This window comes from Mustela putorius, unplaced genomic scaffold, assembly GCF_011764305.1.
Source record: "Mustela putorius furo isolate JIRA1106 unplaced genomic scaffold, ASM1176430v1.1 tig00000813_pilon_pilon_pilon, whole genome shotgun sequence".
NCBI classification, from domain to species: domain Eukaryota; kingdom Metazoa; phylum Chordata; class Mammalia; order Carnivora; family Mustelidae; genus Mustela; species Mustela putorius.
In genome coordinates this window covers 6,304,357-6,324,968 of record NW_025421485.1, presented here as the reverse complement: position 1 = coordinate 6,324,968, position 20,612 = coordinate 6,304,357, and the positions used below count along the sequence as shown (strand labels likewise).

At 48.2% G+C, this 20,612-nt stretch overlaps 1 protein-coding gene across 2 annotated transcripts in view; it reads right to left on the bottom strand.

Annotated features, from left to right (window-relative positions):
* The window catches only part of MBOAT2 (membrane bound O-acyltransferase domain containing 2), a 114,117-nt gene that overhangs the window by 12,164 nt on the left and 81,341 nt on the right, over positions 1-20,612 (bottom strand). The window contains exons 4-7 of one of the 2 annotated variants that reach the window (XM_045084905.1): positions 19,303-19,398; positions 8,435-8,490; positions 7,160-7,214; positions 1,388-1,571 (exon numbers count right to left, since the gene is read on the bottom strand). In XM_045084905.1, the coding sequence (XP_044940840.1) occupies positions 1,388-1,571; positions 7,160-7,214; positions 8,435-8,490; positions 19,303-19,398 (391 nt within the window). The remainder of the gene's footprint in view (positions 1-1,387; positions 1,572-7,159; positions 7,215-8,434; positions 8,491-19,302; positions 19,399-20,612) is intronic. The other variant, XM_013052889.2, reaches the window with a different exon arrangement.

Genomic DNA, 20,612 nt, shown 5'->3' with positions numbered 1-20,612 from the left:
CCACATGACACGGCATTTACCAATGAACATGTAACCAGTAATAGAAACTATGAAGACAAAAGCACCTTTTTGGTACAAAACACAATGAGTCACATGGCAGCAAAGAGATAAAATAAGAGCTTTTGTGAATGAGTGTGCACTTCCTCATTCACGCTTCATTTTGTAATAACTTAGAAAGGAAGGTGATCCTTTGCTCTAAGCCCCACATTCCGAAAAAACATACCAGCCCCCGTTTTTGACTCAGAGACTGATGGACCCAGGCGTCGAAGGACTTTCGGAGTCTACCAGATCACGTCCGCCAGAAACTCAGCCTCCACAGAGCCTCAGGGCCTTTCTTTCTTTCCTTTTTTTTTTTTTTTTTTTTTAAAGATTTTATTTATTTATTTGACAGAGATCACAAGTAGGCAGAGAGGCAGGCAGAGAGAGAGAGGAGGAAGCGGGGTTCGATCCCAGGACCCTGAGATCATGACCTGAGCTGAAGGCAGAGGCTTTAACCCACTGAGCCACCGAGGCACCTGAGCCTTTCTTGATAAAGGAGCATCTACCCAACAGCTCAGAGGAAGTAAAGCTGACGGTCGGCTGTGAGGCCACCGGGTGCGGGCACCGGACTCGGATCACCTGGGTCTGAATGCCAGCCCGGGACATCTTGGCCAAATCCCGCAGGCTGGTTTCCCACCTGTTAAGCGGGGCAGGTAACAGCCCTCCCTCGTGTTGTGAGGCCAAGAGAGTGACTACGGGGTGTCCCCAGCAGGGACCGGCCCGTGGGAAGTGCCATCAAAGTGTCAGCTACTGTTAACTGTGTCACTGGGGGGAATCAGGAAAACTTTTACGGACAAGGTGCTATTTGATGTATGGCCTTTAAAGAGGAGTGAGATGTCAACTGGCGGTGCCAGGAGGCGGAGGGAGGTCAGGACAGGAGGACAGAACACTCAGAAGTGCTGGAACATGAAAGGCGGGGAAGGAGGAGGCCTAGGAGACCAGGCTGGGTCAGTTGCGGGCAAACCGCTCTCTTGTAAAACCCTCCGGAACCGTAAAACATTGTTCTCACTGAAGAACTCTGCACTGCTTCTCCTATTTTTTTTTTTCTAAGATTTTTATTTATTTGAGGGAGAGAGAGAGAGGGAAAGAGGAGGCATGCCCAGGGGGAGAGGCAGCCCCCCCGCCCCCCCCCCTGCTGAGCAGAGAGCCTGATGCGGGACTCGATCCCAGGACCCTGAGATCACAACCTAAGCCAGGGGCAGACGCTTAAGTGACTGCTGGCGCCGGGGGCTGCGTTGTGAAGTCACTCTCTTACGACCCGTTTCCAAGACACGGCGGGTGCACACCGCGAAGACCACCGCGTCTGGGAACCAACACCCCTTGGCGCCCGTGGCTGTGGGGAGCTTACGTTGGGAGACGGCTCGGCTCTGTCGCCCGGCAGGTCCTCCTTCCCGGCGGCGCCCGGTGGGGCGCGCGGGTGCGCCCGGCCCTCGATGAAGGTGATGTAGTCCCTGTAGGAGCACAGCGGGCCGGCCAGGATGCCCATGAAGTTGCAGTTGTAGCTCAGGTACTCCAGGAGGCTGGGCATGCGCCTGCGGGGAGAGCACAGCGGCTCAGCCGGGTGAGCGTGACCGAGACCGCGGGGACCGCGCGCCCCCCACCCATGCCACTCCTCCAAGAGCCGCCCTCCGGCCTCTGTGCGCCACTGCAAAGGGGCCCCACCGAAGCTCTCATCCCAAACCGACCTGAGGCAGACAAGCCCGGGCCTGGAGAACTCGGGAGTGGCCAGTCACTCGCCCCACAATGACCCCCGCCGGCGCAGATTGCGCGTCCACGGGCCCCACAGCCTAGCAACACCGCAGTGGACAAAGCAGAGCAACAATCTGCGTTCAGAGCTCACACAGCAGGTGCAGAGCAAGTAATAAAAATGTGTACAGTATTTCAGAGGCGCAGAGTACTACAAAGACAAGGGGTGGTGGTTATTATTATTATTATTACAGTCAAAAGCCAAAGTCCTCCTATAAGGCAACATCCAAGCCGAAGCGGGAAGGGAGGGAACAGTGTGAGTGACCGGGACAAGTCTTCCTGGCAGAGGGAACGAGGAGTGCGAAATCCCTGAGCTGGGGCGCGTCCAGCAGCATGGAGGCCGGTGTTGCTGAACCAGGGAAAGAGTCGAGAAAAATCGGAGAGAACGGATGTGAGATCATCGAGGGCTCTCTCAGAAGCTACGGAAGGAACTTTGGCCTTTACTCTGAATGCGGTGAAAAAGTCCAGCAGGGTTTTTTTAAAGACCTATGTTTCCGAAGAATTCCTCTACCCGAGTTTGGACAGGTCAAGGGTGGACATTGGAAGGCCGGCCAGGAGGCCACTGGGATCTCCCCGCAGGAGGCGACAGCACACGGGAGCAGCGAGGGGAGGCAGGCCCTGTGCACGCCCTGGCAGGGCAGCCTGGGGGCTCTGCCCAGAGACTGGATGTGGGGGCAAGACGGAAGCGAATGAAGGATGCCCTGCAACGTCTGTCATTCAACTGCTCTGAGGTCTGTCCAGATGGCACATGGCATCTCACAGTCACGGAGCTTTCTAGTTCTTAATGCAGGGAAACGGGTAAAAAATACTTAGTAACACAGGAACTTCCGTAGACTGTATACATCATCATATAGATGAATTAGCAGTCTACATCTTTATTTTCTTTTTCTCTTCCTTTTTTTCCAAGTATGTGAGATAGACAACAGGGGAGAGGCAGGAGGAGAGAAATTTTTTTTTAAGATTTTATTTATTTTTTTGACAGAGGGAGATACCACAAGAGAGGGAACACAAGCAGGGGGAGTGAGAGAGGGAGAAGCAGGCTTCCCGCTGAGCAGGGAGCCCTAAGTGGGGCTCGATCCCAGGACCCTGGGATCATGACCTGAGCTAAAGGCAGATGCTTAATGTACTGAGCCACTCAGGCGCCCGGAGAGAGAATCTTAAGCAGGCTTCATGCTGAGCACAGAGCCCACCAAGGGTCTCAAACTCACGACCCTGAGATCGTGACCTGAGGTAAAATCGAGTTGGACACTTAACAGAGGCACCCAGGTGCCCCTCATTTATTTTCCACCAGCAGCTCCATTTACTAGTAAGCCTGCTTCCCACCGACAATTATAAACTATCATAACTAGAAGAACAACTCCACCTGAGGACAGGAAGCAGGTTTCTAGAAGATGTTACAGCCCTTCCTTCCTCTCTGAGAAGTGGTTTCCTTAAAAAGCACAAACCCTCTCTGGGGCCAAGAGAAGCTGACAGACCCCCTCACATGTAGCTTTATAAAAAACAACAAAAAAGAAAACACTGCTTCCTGCCCATCTGATACTAGCGACATCACTACTTAGCCAACACTCCTTTTTTAGATTTTTCCAGAATTACCCTTCTACATTTAAAAGCATTTTGAGCCTTACATATTTTCTCTTCATGGTTCAAAACTGAGGAGAGAAAATGTTGCTGGCAGAGCTTCCTCTCGCATGTGTTTCTGGAATGCTGCACCAGAATGCCTTCTCACTGCCTCGAAGGCTGGGGAAGCGCCTTCACGCAAAAGCCACAGAAGAACTTCCTGTGCTCCCGGGACAGAGCTCTCGCTCAGCACCAATTACTTCAAGCCCCCAGACAGTGTCAGGCGATCATGGCACAGCCCAGTGCCTCCAAGTCAAACTATGTATCAGAGTTTGCAAGGACAGGAGATAAGTCTGAACCATGAGAGCTGGCCGAAGTAATTTCTGGCTCAACTGTCGTATCAAACGACAAGTCACTGTAGGTACTAAGTAGATAATTATAATGCTTGCAGTTAAAATGAGAATGAAGTATAACCATATTTCATTTATGACATTAAAGGAAAGAATCAGCCTTTCATTCCATTAAGTATTTATTTGGAATCAACTCCACAGGTTCGAGCTTCTCGGCACTACGGACTTTTTGGGACAATACTTCCTTGTTGTAGGGGGCTGTCCTGAGCACCGCGACATGTTTAGGACATCCTGGCCTCCACCCACCAGATGTCCGCAGCCCCTCCCCCTCCACCGTGACAACCAAAAATGACTCCTGCGGGGGCACAAGCACCCTCGTTGGTGAACCGCTGTTGAGGTGATGAGGACAGAATGATACATGGGCCAAAGTTCTCTCCTCACAGAAGTGTGTACTAGAAAGACAGAGAGAAGGACAATCCAAATACCAGACAATACCAGACAGTAATATATATTGTGAAGAAAAATCAAGCATGGCAGAGGACAGAGAGTGACAGCGGGAAAGGCGGTTTCTGACGAGGATCTCTGTGTAGTTACGAGCAGTAGAGCTACTAGTTCTTATCAGGTCTTGAACCTGGTGGTCCTAAGTGCTGCTCCCAGTCAGCTACAGGAAAAGACGCTGTGGGTTTTCCCTCAGAGGAGAATAACCTAACCCAACACCCATTACAAAGACCTCTGGCCGCTGAGTGGAAAGTAGACGGTGGGGGGCAAGGAGACAGAACTCTGGGGCGCCTGGGTGGCTCAGTGGTTAAAGCCTCTGCCTTCGGTCATGATCTCAGGGTCTTGGGATCGAGCCCTGCATCAGGCTCTCTGCTCAGCAAGGAGCCTGCTTCCCTGCCTACTTGTGCTGTCCAATAAATAAATAAAATCTTTTTTTTTTAAAGATTTTATTTATTTATTTGACAGACAGAGATCACAAGCAGACAGAGAGGCAGGCAGAGAGAGGAGGAAGCAGGCTCCCCGCTGAGCAGAGAGCCCGATGTGGGGCTCGATCCCAGGACCCTGAGATCATGACCTGAGCCGAAGGCAGCGGCTTAACCCACTGAGCCACCCAAGTGCCCCAATAAATAAAATCTTAAAAAAAAAAAAGAAGAAGAACTCTGAGTCCTGCCGGCGAGGCTGTTCCAGGAGACCAAGTAGAGAGTGAGGGCCCCGCTGGGCCGATCTCGGTGGGAGTGGTGAAAAGCCGGTCAGATCAGGGACAGTCCGATGTCATGGTCACATGAGAGACAGATCTCCAAGGAAGAGTGAACTTGTCAGTGGAGAGGGTCTGCAGTACGAACACGTGAGTCTGCCCAAGTGCTCACCCTAAGGCCCTGTGACATATGGTGCCGCTGTGAACCTGGCGGGTGGCGGGCTGCGCGGGGGGGGGGGGGTGCGCGCAGAACTCGGGAGTTCTGTCTGGAACGTGTTCTAGCTGAGACGCCGGCTCGGATCCCCGCGGGGACACTGAAACGAGCTGGAGCTCAGGGGACAGGTGGGAGGACCGTTACAAGCCGCAAGTACATGGACCAGGGCCAGGGGACGGAACGTGGTCCCCAGAGAAGATGGAGCCGTCCAAGCCTGTGCCTCGCAACCACGAATACTTAGGGGTGAGCCTCGGAGGGGGAGGATTCCGCGAAGACAGCAGGAAACAGCCAGGGAGGCAGGAGGAAAACCAAGGGCGGGGGGGGGTGCCCCAGAAGACGAGAGAGGAAGATATCCACAGACGGTGCGGTCCGCTGGGTCGGACGGTGCGGAGAGGCTGAGCTGCCGCGCACCAAGGCTGCCTGTTCCACCCCCCGAGGCTGCGGGTCCCCCTGAAGCTCGCTGTCCGACCAGCGGTGGGGACGGACCCGACTGCGGGGGGCTGAGGAGGGAAGGGGGTGAGGACGGGACAGGGACCTGCATCTCTCACAGTCTCGCGTTACAGGCTGCAGAGCAATGCGGAGGGAGCTCGAAGGGCAAGCGAGGTAAAGGCGTGTCTCCTCTCAGCACGAAATGATGGAGAAACACGAGCGGCCATGCAAGGGACGGACAATGGAAGAAGCAAAATCCTCGAGTTGAAGAGAAGCGGCTGGATTCAGCCCGAAGTGAGAAGCTGCCTCAGGCGGGCCAGTGAGTCCTCCGTGTAGGGCAGAAAGTGGAGTGTTTGCCACAGACGCGGGCAGCCTGGCAGGTTCAGTGGCAGCAAAATGAAGCGGAGCTGCCTTTCTTTTCTCCAAGAAGCAAACTTCGCTCCAGCCCGAATGAGTGCGGGGAGGGGTGCTGGGAGTCAGAGGAAGGAGCACACAGAAGCTGGGGGTTGCCGAGAGGGACCGGGGTGGGAGTGGACAGGACAGACGCAGCCGAACTCCTGGCAACACTAAGGCCCTGACTCTACACTTGTGGTAACGCACTCACAGCAGGTCCAATCGGCAATGAATGTTTTTCGGCTCTGCTTTCCTCCACTGTGTCGGTAGGCAGAGAGTCGAATTTAATAGGGCTTGGGGTTTTGCCAGCTGGGTGTGTGGGAGGGCAAGGCAGAAACGGGGGCGGAGTGTCTCCTAATGAGAGGTGACAGGGATGGACAAAGGGCGCCTGAAGATCACAGAACCCAGATCAAGGTCATCTCTCACGGACTGTGCATATTCAAGTGCACATTTACTGGTATGTAAGTACTGACTGCAGACAATATCAAAGTAAAATAATCTTAAAGATGGGGAAAGTATAAGAATATTCCCAAGACATGCCACCAAAAGTGAACACTCAGGGTAGGGTCCGTCCACTATCACACACTTAACCTCATTCTTCTGACCGCCATGATCTGTTAGTTCTAGATTCACAGAGAACAAGGCGCTTCCTAGGAATTTTTCTTTAGGTAAAACGAGTATTCGATCTCTAATTAGATTAAGATAGAGCCTTCCAAGAAATCAAGATATTCCTTCAGTTCGTCAACAGAGGACTGTCATAAATGAAGTAGAAACCTACCCAGAAAGAATTCCCCAAACAATACTGAGATCTTACTGGTTCTTCATTATCTCAAAGCACGGCATCTATGTGCTGTATTACCATGTCTTAGCCCAATTCCTGCCATCAAGTTGTAGGTCTATAAACAGAAGCAGCGATGATCACTCATTACCTCATGGCAGACATGAGGACTGTCTTCAGGGAACTCAGAAAATCACAGGAGAGACAGAAAATTTAGTGATATCCATGATACATAAGAGGCACGTGCAGGCTGGTATGTCCAATGTGCCATGGGAGCCTGAGAAGGCACTTGCAGCCTAACCTAGCAAGATCTGGTGTGAGGGCGGTGTGCGGAGGGAGGAAGGTTTGGTTTCCAAAGTCGGTACCTCCAGCACGATGAGTCAGTCTTAGCCGGGAGAGTAAAGCGCATCCCAGGCAGAGACCGCATGAACCAAGGCTGGACACAGTAAGAGGGCACGTACCTCACAGCTAGACCCCTCTGTGAGGATGTCAGCTCTTCATCCTTCCGAAACATCCCTGAAAAATAAAAACAGGTACCTTTATCAATTATGGTTTCCAAGAAAAGAATGGCATTTTTCCCCATTCACACTTGCACAGCTTTTATCAATGGAAATTCAAGCTATAATCCCAATTTTTGAATAACTGGTTCCTTTCTTTCTCATTGCAACACAGGTTCAGTCATATCAAAGGAGCATCATGGAACCCAACACATCTAGGTCTGTAGGAGATAAATAACACATGTCAGGGCACAAACCTGACCCTTCTCTAGAGGAAATTATTATTAACTTAAAAATTCTAAAATGCTAGCATATTTAATAGCAAACACTATGACTTTCAAAAGGGGGCATTAAGATCTATTATTAGATGGCTTCAATGACTAATCGGTATTAAGGGCTAGAAGCTCAACATGAAGCAAGGAATGATTTCCTTACCTCTGCGTGACTCTGAGGAATAAAAACTGGACTAATATACCTTCTCCATCCATTTCTTTACCTTCTCTCCCCAAAGAGGGGATAGGATTTGCAATTACACAACCACTTACTCGATTCTAAGCCCAATTTAAAGACCAAAGGAGGACTAAATTAAGAGGCAAACATCATCCTTAAAAATTATTTGTAGGTCTTCCGTACCAGAGGGTACAGGACAGGCGATGTATACAGTGGGGCTAAACACCCCATGCCAGAAGCTCCCTGGGCCACTACAAGTGACGGGTCTCATGGGGACGCTCCTCCAGTCTGTGAAGAAACCAGAGTCGAAGTTGTGACTCATGGCCCAGACTGTTAGCATTTCCTATGGCAACGTGTCCATCCACGGAAGACATAAAATCCGAACTTACAAATATTTATGCTAAAAACAGATGTCACTGTGTGTATACATTAAGGGATAAGGGGCGTGGGGAAAAACATTCAAATATTAATAAAAATGTGACACAAATGAAACAGGGACTAGTAACACTTGACTCAGATCAAACGTCTATTTCCTTTATATTTGCCACTAATGTGGGTCCTACAGCGGGATCCCATTCCTTTACACTGGTTTTGTCACTGGATCAAGTGTGAAACTGAGATGAAACACTGCAGAAAAATAAATACACTTTAGTGAACCTATGCAGAGTTAAAGACTCCCCTCTCTGACTTCCTCGAATACAGAGTGGAAAGCGAGGGTCGTTTCTCAGATGAAAGTACATTTGAATAGGATTTCTTTCAGTGACAAAAAGTTAATTTCTAAATTCTTACCATCATGAATTTCATAAGCCAAACTAGTGATCTTCTGGGTAATTATCATCATTGGGCTGTGACAAAATAAAAAACACGTATTTAAAAGCAGAAACTTAAAATAATACTTATGATGTATGAAAAAGAGTTTCTTCTGCTTATACAACTACAAAATGCTGACTTTTACAACACACAAAAAGACCTTGGAGGGATTTCAAAGAGATAGTCCAGGGGCTGCTGTGTTTGGGGAAGGTCCAGGAGGAAGGGGGAAAGGAGGGAAGAAAAGACCGGACAAGAGAAGGGGAGGGCGTGGAAGGAGGCGGACAGACAGAGAGCGGGAGGGAGGAACTCCTTCCGGCTCAGGCTCCACCCGCGACCCCGACCCCGGGGTAAGCAGCGCCGCCCGGCCCCTCCGTCCTCGGAGATAGAACAGAGGCTGGGGGGAAAGAGCCCCAGGCATCAGGCATGGCCCTGGCTTCTGGGTTTTGACTTTCCAACATACCATGCTGCCTTTTGCCTCAGCTGACATGCAGGTGGAAAGTGAGTTGGGAAAAGGGGAAAAGGTAGAAAATTAAGAGGGGGGGTGAGAAATGTAGAAGAGCACGGGAGGGACGGGGGAGGGAGAAACAGGACAGCGTCCAGCTCGCTGCTCTGGGACCCCCAGGACTAAAGGCCTGTTGAGAGCCGCCCTAGGGACAGTGCCTAAAGCATCCTTTAAAGACGGCTCTGAGTGATGTCAAGTTAAGGAAATGGCAATCTTTTCTCCATAATTTAGGATGTGTAATGGCATGGATAGCTTGGACAGGGAGAATACGTAAATCCATGTAAGAAAGCCACCAGCATACACATTCATCCTTTACTACGTTAGCTTACAGACACTCCTATCGCAGAACAACTAATCACAAGGAATTCATTTATATTTTTGGAATTTCACTAAAACCAGGAAATGCCGTGTTGCCTACAAGCAGAGCTTGTGACTCTGCATGCTCGGAGTCCGCACGGCGTCCACGGCACCAGGAAGGCAGGACGGGCCAGCCACAGCGCCAGCAAGCAGCGGGAGGAGGCCCAGACCCCACCACGGAGACCCGGTGCCCTCCCGCTGCCCCACGCTCGGAGCACGAGGCTGGCCAAGGTCTGCTCTGCCTCTGGACAAACACAAGCATCCTTCAACGCGTGGCCAAGATGGACGCCCTGGGAGGCCATGAGATGCTCAGAGCCCGGCGCCTGAGAACTTACAGCTCCTTCTCTTCACCCAGCAGACAAGATCTCTCTCTCTCACACACACATACACACACTCACACGTGTCAGAGGACAACTGCTCTAACAGTGCACAAAGGAGGGGAGTCCCCTTGGGTTCCCTGAAAAGTCAGTTCTTCCTCCTACACCGCTCGCTCTCGGGAGACGAGCCCTCAGCCCACCGCCGCCCCAGCCTGCTAGGAGCACCCAGGAGCTGTGTCAGCCTGCAGGAGGTCTCACGGGCCTCCGAGGTTTGCAAAAACGATGATTCCCACTTCCCTGGGGGCAGAGAATCACTTTTGTCATCCTGCCTCATTCTCACCAAAGAATTATAAAATACTCTTCAGTTCTAAATTCTAATTCCCTCTTTTCCTCAAAACATAATACCAAAATGGCTGGTCAAATAAGGAAGCTTACCCGCACAGTGACAGACTAAACTGTTAAGTACAGATAGCTGAGATGTTCCCCCAATACAAATATGTGCTTCCTGTGTACGGGCCCTCCTTGCGCTCCAGTGCCCCGGCCGCAGGCTGCCTCCCGGCGTGGAGCTGGGCTGGGAGAACGGGTCGTGGGAGGCTGTGCTGTTCCATCCGGGAAGCACGTCCCTAACAGGGACGGGAAGACGGCAGGGAGCAGAGCTCAATGCTCCCAAGTCTTTCCAAACGTTGCTCCATCCACTTGGACCTCTCTCTCTGGAAACGTTCTGCGAGGACGGCTCCTTCTTCAAGTCCCAGCTGTGAGGTCACTTCGTACTAGAAGCCCAATGGACAGCTCAACCACACGTAGCTCCTCAGCCACGATGCCCACACCTGCCCTTCATTTAACTCTGGCTCGTTTGCTTCCTTCCAAATATTTTCAGGTGCATGGGTATTTCATTTATCCAATTACAGTGGCTGTTTTAAAACCTCTCTTTCCTGGGGCGCCTGGGTGGCTCAGTGGGTTAAGCCTCTGCCTTTGGCTCAGGTCATGCATGATCCCAGGGTCCTGGGATCGAGTCCCGTGTCAGGCTCTCAGCAGGGAGCCTGCTTCCCCCTTCCCTTCTGCCTGCCTCTCTGCCTACTTGTGATCTCTGTCTGTCAAATAAATAAATAAAATCTTTAAAAAATAAAAATAAATAAATAAAATCTCTCTTTCCTTTCTAGAAAGTCCATGAGGTAAGGAACCAACAGTCTTTTTCACTACTGAATCCCCAGTGCCTAGCTCAAGACATGTGCTAAATAAATACTTTTAAAATGCCGAATACACAGATTCTTCCAAGTGTCCAGTCACGATCTCTCACTCCTTCTACAGGTTGATCACACTCCCTCCTGCCTGTCCACTCTCATCCGTGCTTGAAAGCATTCATCATACTGTTTTGTAATTCTTTTGTTTACTTTCCTGTCACCACGAAAGTCATAGGCTACTGAACACCAAGAACAATGCTTTATTTATCTCTGCACCTTCAACAACTGGCATACACAAGGGCTCAGAGAACCAACCAGTTTGCAAAAATGTCCCAACATCATTTTATTTCCTTTACTGGTGATCATTAGCCCTGAATGTTCCCTTTGATTTTAAACAGTCCTGCTGCCTCTGGTCCAACCTGTCATGAAATGGGAACGGGGGGTGGCAAATGTGAGAGTAAAATGCTAGAAGGCAGAATTACTACAGAGAGGCACTGCAGAAGTAAGTTCTAAATGAAAGTCAGGCAGTACTACAGTAAAAGGTTCAGTAAGGCACCAAGAGGTAAACAAGAACTCAGGAAAGTGAACCAGGGGAAAATGAACAGACGAGGCCAACACAGGCATGGGCAAGACCAGGAAACAACAGAGTGAGAGGAAGGAGAACCAGTCTCACCTTACTATGCCGAACCCAGGGTACAAAGCCAATGCTTCTAAATGAGAACAACTCCAATGTTCTCAAAGAGATCACCTGCTGTGGGTCTTCTCCACAGTGCACTTTGTTCATAAAAACTTGTTTGGTAACAGACATTATTTCACTTATACCTTTACTGACATTTTAACTACCTGTTGATTTTGCATCTGGCAGAACCTACAATAGCTCATCCCTTTCCGGGTTCTAGAAAGTCTGGGACCACTTGATTTGAGTCAGAAAGGCCCTCTGGCTTCCCGCAGGGTGGAGTCTGAGGGATGGAGGAGGGCGAGAAGGTGGACGGAGAACCTCCACCGAGTGAGCTCTGGGTCGTGGGTGGAGCCACCAGCACCATCTACATGACGACATCACTGTGTCTGGGTGGACCTGTATTTACCCCTGCTGGCCCTCTTCCAAGAAAGTGGGAAAATATGGACTTGAACTGTTCAAAATAAATACTTCAACTGATGAAACAGCTTTAGGTAATATTTTTTTAAAAGCCCTCTCTTATATAAAGAACTAATAGCGCTATACTTCTTAAAACAGAAAAAAAAGGATGCAGAAGTTAACAATCATCTATACTCATCTCTTTTGTCTCTACAGATAATGAGAAGAAGAGGAGTTAGTTCTATCACACAGAATTCAACCACAGTTAATAGCTGAGTTATTAGAAGATGAATACAGGGCCGGGCATTAAGGAGGACACATGCCGTGACCGATGAGCACCGGGTGTGACACGCAACTAATGACTCGTGGAACACTACATTGAAAACTAATGATGTTTTATATATTGGCTAATTGAACGTAATAAAAAAAATAAAAGAAAATGAATGCTACGAAGAAGAGTCACTTTCTTAACTGTCCACTATCCCTAGAGGACGCCCGCCCTAAAGACCTGTGCCTACTAATGCGGCAAGCACCTGCCAGGTCAAAGGTCAGTTTGTCACTGCAGGGTGTGAGTCCCCTGGCAACAGAGATGAACTGTCATGTCTCCGCCTTAGTCATCTCTTTCCTCCACAAAGAGCAAACCCTGCAGCCAAACATGCCCCACACCCTGGATCCCGGAATCCAACGGGAGACGAGCCGGAAAGGGCGAGCCACGCTCATTCGTTCCCCTTCCTCCCTCATGCAGAAACAGGTGCTCAACGAGCACCTACAATAAACCAGGCGCTGGAGACACAAGATGCAGGTCTCGCTGCCACCAACGTCACAACGGACCGGACAGAGATAAGAAACAAATAAACAGATCAATGCATAGAAGGCCAGATGCCACTGAGTGTGGGGCATGGGAACGGAGCAGGGCAGGGGAAGAGGGATTGCCGGCACAGCTGTAATAACCAGCCTCACCCCGAAGGTGACATTTCAAGCGGGAACAAGCGGACAGCTTGTGGAGGTAAGAACGTCCAAGAAGGGGGAAAAGCAGCTCAACAGTCCTCAGGCAGAAATGTGACTGGCCCAGGGGGAGACAGGACCGGAGCAGGTGCGGAGCAGGGACAGGTGCAGAAGCTGGAGACAGGGCGGGGCAGAAGTGGGACCCAGAGGGCTTCAGCAGGGGCGAGTGAGGATGGGCTCCGTCCGAACCAAGCGATGCATGAACTGGAGGATTTCTGGCACAGAGTCACCTGGTTTTAAATGGATGTGTTCCAGCTCTGGGCTGACACAGACTGGGGAACCATGGCGGGATAAAAAGGCCAGGAGGGGATGGTGGCTAAGTAGGCAGGAGAGGGCGACGGCACGTGCAGTCTGCGGTGGAGCCCAGCTGTGGTCAGAGGGTAAAGAGGCAGCGTCAGAAGACGATCTGACCATGGACTTGATGCAGCGCTGAGACCCAAGGCCGCCAAGGTTTCTGGCCAGAGCAGCTCCCCAGGAGGATGGAGGTAGCTGAGTATAAGCACAGGAGGGCAGGGAGGGGCCGTCCGTTTCGGGCACGTCCGTGTGAGGGGCCTCCCAAACCCCTGGGGGAGGAGCAGACGGGGCCCGGGCAGCCACACAAGACAGAACAGTCACCCGAACCCCACCACCAGAGGCGATCCCTGCGGGAGCCTGGAAGCATTTCCCTGCCCCCCCCACAAGTTATTACGTAAACCATCAAGGTAATGATGCCACCGCGTAGACGAAATAAAGCAGCAGTGTGACGGTATCGTGACACAGCAAGTGTCTGCTGAAACCTTCCTTTAGCAAACACGGCAATCTGCCAGGAGCGCGACCTCTGGGGCGCTTTCTCGTTGCAAGGGAGATGACCAGGTACGCGAATAACCGCGGAAAGAAAGTACCACGAACCAAAGGAGGCGTTGAAGGAACGTGTGCAGAGATGAGACAGGGCTTCGAACGGGGAACCTGGCATCGGAGCCACGTGCCCTGTGCCCACACGGGGCACCCCGGGCACAGGGAACAGGCTGCACGACAGTTCCGAGCGGAGAGCGGGGCCGTGCGGCACAGCCCATGGGAGGCTCAGAGCCTCGAGAAACCCGCAGAGCCCCGAGAAGGGTCATCAGAGTAGGCTGCTCCGCGAGCGCGCACAAGAGCGGAGAAGGCTCAGGGAAGGTGGAAGCCCGACCAGTCAAGCCGCCTAGAAACCTGCCGCTCTCGGTAACTTGACCGACGGCAGCTGGACAGGAGGTTTCTTCTCACCAAGCCTAGGTCAAGGTGAGGGAGATGCTCCCTCGGGATGAAACAGGACCCACGGAACATTAAGTTTCAGCGGCTAAATAATTCACATCCGTCCCACTTACAACACAGTTAGTGGGAGCCGTGTGACAGGAGGGTGAGGGGGATGAGAGTGGGGGTGGGGGGGGCTTCTAGATTCGGCACAGGGCACAGAAAGATGCCTACAATTAAGACTCTCAGCTTGAGCAAGGCTTTCCAAAAGGCGTGCACTCAGGGCATCTGTCTGGCTGCTCAGTCGGTTGAGCGTCCAACTCTTGATTTCAGCTCAGGTCACGATCTCGAGACTGTGAGATCAAGCCCCGTGTCGGGCATGGAACCTGCTGAAGATTCTCTCTCTCTCCCTTGACCTCTGCTCCCCCGCCACGCCCCAAATAAAAACAAAGCAAAACAAAAGGAGTCCATGTGACAATCCCACCTGTAACTTAGACCAAGGAGTCTGTCCCTTATGCTGGACAGGACTGTCACCTACGAAAAGTACTTCGCACCTAGTGAAAAGTATAGCACATACTCAATAAATCCTAGCTGAGTAAGTGGTAATACAATGTTTGTTAAGAATGTGATACTACGTGATTCGCTCTAAAACACATCCTTAATTTGAAATTATGTCATGTACCTCTCTTTTGGTGGATGCATGAAGGTACCCCTTCAGCACTACAAAAATCGACACACTGCAATCAGAACTCATTACCTTCCTGCCAGAAAAATCTGTTCTCGCTTCTGTCTACAAGCTGTCTACAAAGAATGCCAGCATTTGCCTTTCTTTCTTGTGTCTCAGTACCATTTACCGAATAATCAAGAAGGGCTTTCCCCATCCCCACTGGATCTATGATCCCAACATTTCTATTCTGTACCTTTATTTCTCGGATCCCATGGGTCTGTTTCTCTCCTCTGGCTTCATGGCTTTGTCTAATCCTGTGTCAATCCTGTAATATTTAAGTGACTGCTCCTTAACAGTAGCATGTTTTATACTGAAATAGTTACTCTCAAGCCCTTACACTTCTAGAAAAACTTTTCAGTTCATCTCATTTCCCTCAAGACCCCACCTTGAGCTGCCTTACACCTACAGATTAATTTGAGAGGAATTACCATCTTTGTAATACTAAATTTTACCATCTGAATCACAAGATGTTTCTCCAGTTAGTGTTCTTTTATATCCTACCATAAAGTTTTATGGTTTTCTAGACAGAAGTCCTGTGTATTTCCTTTTACATGTACTCCTAGACATATCATAGTTTTTAATAATTGCTTGTGAAACTAGGATCCCTTCTCTATTGTATCTGCTAACTCGTTATTGCAGATATAAAGGGAAGCTATTTAATTATTTTATACTTCTTTATCTATTGTCTTTTTTTAAAAAAAAGATTTTATTTATTTATTTGACAGACAGAGATCACAAATAGGCAGAGAGGCAGGCAGAGAGAGGAGGAAGCAGGATCTCCACCGAGCAGAGAGCCCAATGTGGGGCTTGATCCCAGGACCCTGGGATCATGACCTGAGCCAAAGGCAGAGGCTTTAATCCACTGAGCCACCCAGGTGCCCCTGTATCTATTTTCTGAGGCTAGCATGAAAGTCAGCCTTCCTGTGAAAAGAAACTTCTATTAAGAAGTGAGTCCCTTAAGGGCGCCTGAGTGGCTCAGTAGGTTAAGCCTCTGCCTTCAGCTCAGGTCCTGATCTCAGGGTCCTGGGATCCAGGCCCGCACCCGGCTCCCTGCTCAGCAGTCAGCTTCTCCCTCTGCTCCCCACAACCCCATCCCAACTTGTGTTCTCTCTCCAATAACTACATTCTTTAAAAAAAAAAAAAAAAAAGTGAGTCCCTTTATCTGATCGTTTTAAACATATCTTGATCTCATGGCTAACTACACACACACACACACACAGTCACACGCACACACACGCACAGTCACACACACGCACAGTCACTCGCACACACACACGTGCGCACAGTCACTTGCGCATGCGCGCGCGCGCACACACACACACACACACACACACACACTATCAGTTTCCTGTGCCCCATGCAAGTAAGACCGCCTCATACAAAAGAGCTCCCACGTGATTCCCCAGCACAAGCCCCGCCTCACTTCCTCTGCTGCCAAACTCAGGGCTGGAGCGTAGGACAAAGGACCGTTCACTGTATTCAACTCTACCTTCTGCAAACACCCAACATTTTGGATATTTACCCGAATCAGGATCAAGTTATGATCTTTTCTACTCATGTGTTAAACACACCCAACACTTCTAAATCCCTAAATATTTCATTAGGGGAAGAGTTTGCCTCTAGATGGCTTCTTTTCTGTCCTGTATCCAATAAAAACAAACAAACAAACAAAAAAGTCCTCCCAACTTCATTCTGCCAGATGGCCTCCTTCAGCTAATTTGTCTCTGCCCCATCTGTATCAGTCTACTGCCGATGGTCAAATGCTTCCTCCTCGGGGACACACATTACACATTAAACTGGGAGTCTGCTATCAGCCTATCCATCTTTAACGTGCTCTGTTGTTTTTCTCCCACATACTTAAACATTTTAAATGACATTTAAATACTGAGATGAAATTTTAAATTTTAGCAAAATATTTCAAGCCATGTCATAGAAAAAGCTATTTTAAACCTGCCTTTGGCTCTTACTGCAAACTACCCTCTAATTTGTGGGTCACGTAAGCGGTCCCTTCCAGTAGGATGCCGGCAGCAGTGGTGAGGAGGCCTGCCCTCATCTGCTCATGCACAGCACCTCTGTCAGCGTCATCGGGAGGATTCCAGGGATGCGAGGGGAGGTGAAGCCCTGGGAAAGAACCTTCCCTAAATCAGTGCGGGAAGCAAAGGGTCCCTCTTTAGAGGACTGCCACGTGACTGAGAAATAAACGTTTATCATTATCACGCCGAGTCACTGAAATTGGGCTGTTGCTTAAACAGCAGGGAGCCTATCCCCAGCTAGAGAGGCGTAGTGAACCAGAGTTTAGAACGTCAGGTGAGAGAAAGAAGAAAGGTAACAGCCAGGATCAAATCAGAGGAGGGGTGGTGAGGGCCCAGCGAACACGGCATCGTGCCAATCTGTACTCACGCCAACTGCATTCATGACCTCAATTTGGCGACATTGGATTACTTTGTCAATCTGGCCATTTAAAAATACAAGCAGCATGGTATTTTTTAAATGAAGTAGAATGTGGGATCCCAAAATATAAGCTAGAGAGACAGAGCAGTGGTGGCAGAGCCAGGCCTGCTTTGCGCCCCGGCACGCAGGTGCAGCGTCCGAGCACTCGAGAAGGCAAATGGGAAATTCCTAACTTTACAGTCTTACCTCCAGTTGCTAGAGCTAACATTTCTGTGATCTACATGCATAAACTCAATTTGTCAGGAGGATGCTTTTTGCTTTTATTTCATTCTAAATGCTTCATTCATTTCTAAATTCATTATAAGGCGAACACTGAAGCTATAAATTTCTCTCTTAGATCACAGAGCTTTGCTCACATTGTATTTATTATTCCCCGCCCCCCCCCATTCTTCTCACTGTATTTTCTACATTCTTCTTTACTAAGGTATTACTATTACTGATTCAGGAAGTGTCTATTTAATGCCACCATGTGCTAAGCACTAAGGAGACCCCGATGAATGAGACCACCAAGGTAACGGCTCCCAGAGGCTTAAACTAGGTGACCTTGACTCTTTTAAGTATTCACAACTAGCTCCTACTTGCATTATACCCAACGACAACATGCAACCTGGCTTACGTCTTCAAATTCCAAAGACTTTCAGTGGCTCAACATATTCACTGATACAGCCCATTAGCTCTTTTTCTATAATATCTATTACTTATACACTAAATCACCAGCATCTCTTCTCCTTTTCTGAATTCCAGGTATATTTCCTTATTCTACTCAACATATCACTAATTTAACTAGTTTTTTTAGTGTATTTAATTGGTTCGTTTGGGCTTGGTTTTGTTTGTTCTTTTGTATGCAAGAAATCGGTTTTAAAAAGTAAAATCTACTTGAATCCCATGAAGGAGAAAAGAAATTTCAACTTCTAAAATTCTCGTTTCATAGCAGTAATTTTTCTCTAAGGTCATACAACTTTGGTCTATTCCTACTGTTGAATTTACTCTTTTTCATCGATCCCATGATATACTTTATTTTTTCTACTTTGCTTATCCTTAGCAGAGGTCCTTTTATAAAGATGGTGAGCAAGTTAGTCTTTAGGGACTTGGACTACATTTACCTTGAAGCAGACATTTAATCAGTTTTGTTACAGGACAACGAGTACCACAGAGGAACTACCTGCCTTTTGAAGGAACAAAAGGCAGAAGTTATTTCCATGGCTCAGTGGAATACTAGACATAAGAATGTAGAACATTCCATAAAAGTGAAATGCGTACAAGTAAAATATACACTCAAGTGTCTTCTCCAGGAAATTCAGAAGACAAGGCTAGGCCAAGGACCTTTGGTCCAAAGAAAAGTCTCCAGGGCTATTAAGAACCAAGAAGAAGTGACCAGATCTTATGTAGAAGCTGGTGAATTCAAAAGAGGCTTAGGAGAACAAAGAAAGAAACAGAGAATCAAGGACAGATTCCAAGGCGCTGGTTTTCGACAGTTACATCTGATGGCAAAAATTTCCATAAAATTAGAGAATGCTTCCAATATCAATGCCACAGAAAAATTTAATTGCTACATATTTAGAAATTATATATATGTCAACTTAAAAGGACAAGTTCTTTTTGTGATTATACAGCACCATAAAAGACCACTTCACAAGAAGAAAACATCTAAATTTTGGGCATCTGGGTTGGCTCTCTTGGTTAAGCATCCAACTCTTGATTTCTGCTCAGGTCATGATCTCTGGGTTGTAAGATCGAGCCCCATGTCAAGCTCCTCACTCAGTGGGGAGTCTGCTGGGTATTCTCCCTCTCTCTCTCTCTCCCTCTGCCCCACCCCTGCTCAGGCTCCCTTGTGTGCCTGCACTCACTCACTCTCTCTCTCTCAAATAATCTTCAAAAAAAAGTCTAAATTCATAAAACAATCTTCAACTAAAACGTCTGTCAATCACTTTTCATTTGAACTACTAAATACAACTGTATTTTGTCCTTTCACCAACAAGTTAGAAGAGAGAAAAACAGGCAACTGAGTTAAAAGTGTTACTCTTACCCTGAAAAATCAGCAGAGTATTGTCCATAATCAAAGATATAGACTCTAGTAATTTGGCACACTGTGAGGTATCCCAAAGCAAACACAAAACAATATCTGGAAAACAAAAATAAACTAGATTAGTGAAAGTAAAAGATTCATTTTGTTAAAGAATACATTTTAAGGTAATTTATTAACCATAGGATTCAAAATTTAAATGGTTCAAAAATTAAATATTTCTAGATCTATTCCACAAATAGCTTTCTTCAGTAAAAAGTAAAAACTCTTTACTAGTTCTATTTCAGTTTACATTTGTGGATTTTGTACCATCTTCAATGGTGGATGCCTCTAATTAGGGCCTTTATTATTTGTTTCCTTCTGAAAGACCTCCCTAGACCAAATTATAGATTTGCAAGTCACAGTCACAAGTAGAAAACTGCGAGTATTGGTATTTCTTCTATTTACTCCTCCTTCTTTTTAGAAAACACAATTTGGCACAAAAATATTTGGCTAAATTACACATTAAACAAATTCCTAATAGGATTTTAAAAACTTGTTCTCAAGTCTAAAATCACACATCCTTAGTGTGGATCAGGTGGCTTTTACTCATGTTTTAGAGGCGTGAACATTTAGTGATTTTTCGGATTCTTGAGGTGCTTGGGACAGAGTTACAATAATTAAACACAGGGTATGGAAGACTTTACGTATCAGAATGAAGAGAACAGAAACAGACTCTAGAACACACAAGACCACGTGGCATGAAGGCTACAGTGCAAGTGAGCGGGGAGGACGATCATCTCAACAGTTCCCGGCATCATTCTAGACGTCTGAAGAACTACTGTACCACGGAAGAAGCAGACACACAGGAAACGTGGATAAACATCCAGACGTTTTCAGATTGGGGGAGGACTTTCTACACACTGATCACAGAGAAGAAATCAACAGGAAAAGCCCAACGTATCTGGGGAAGTTAAAAATCTTAAGTTTCCTGTGTAGGCAAGTCAGGTGGTTTCACGAGAGATATCTTTTAAAAAAACTCGGGGCGCGGGGTGGCTCAGTCGGTTGAGTGTCTGACTCCTCATTTTGGCTCAGGTCATGACCTCAGGGTCCTGGGATCCAGTCTCACGTCCCTGCTGAGCAGGGAGCCTACCTGAGGATTCGCTCTCACTTTCCCTTTCCCTCTGCCCCTCCCCTGACTCACACGCACATGCACTTTCTCTCTCTCAAATAAATAAATACTGTTTTTAAAAAGAAATCTTTTTAACTTTAGACAAATAGGTAATTTCGATCTAGTTTAATTATTCCTGAGGGAGGGAAAAAAAGGAGGAGAG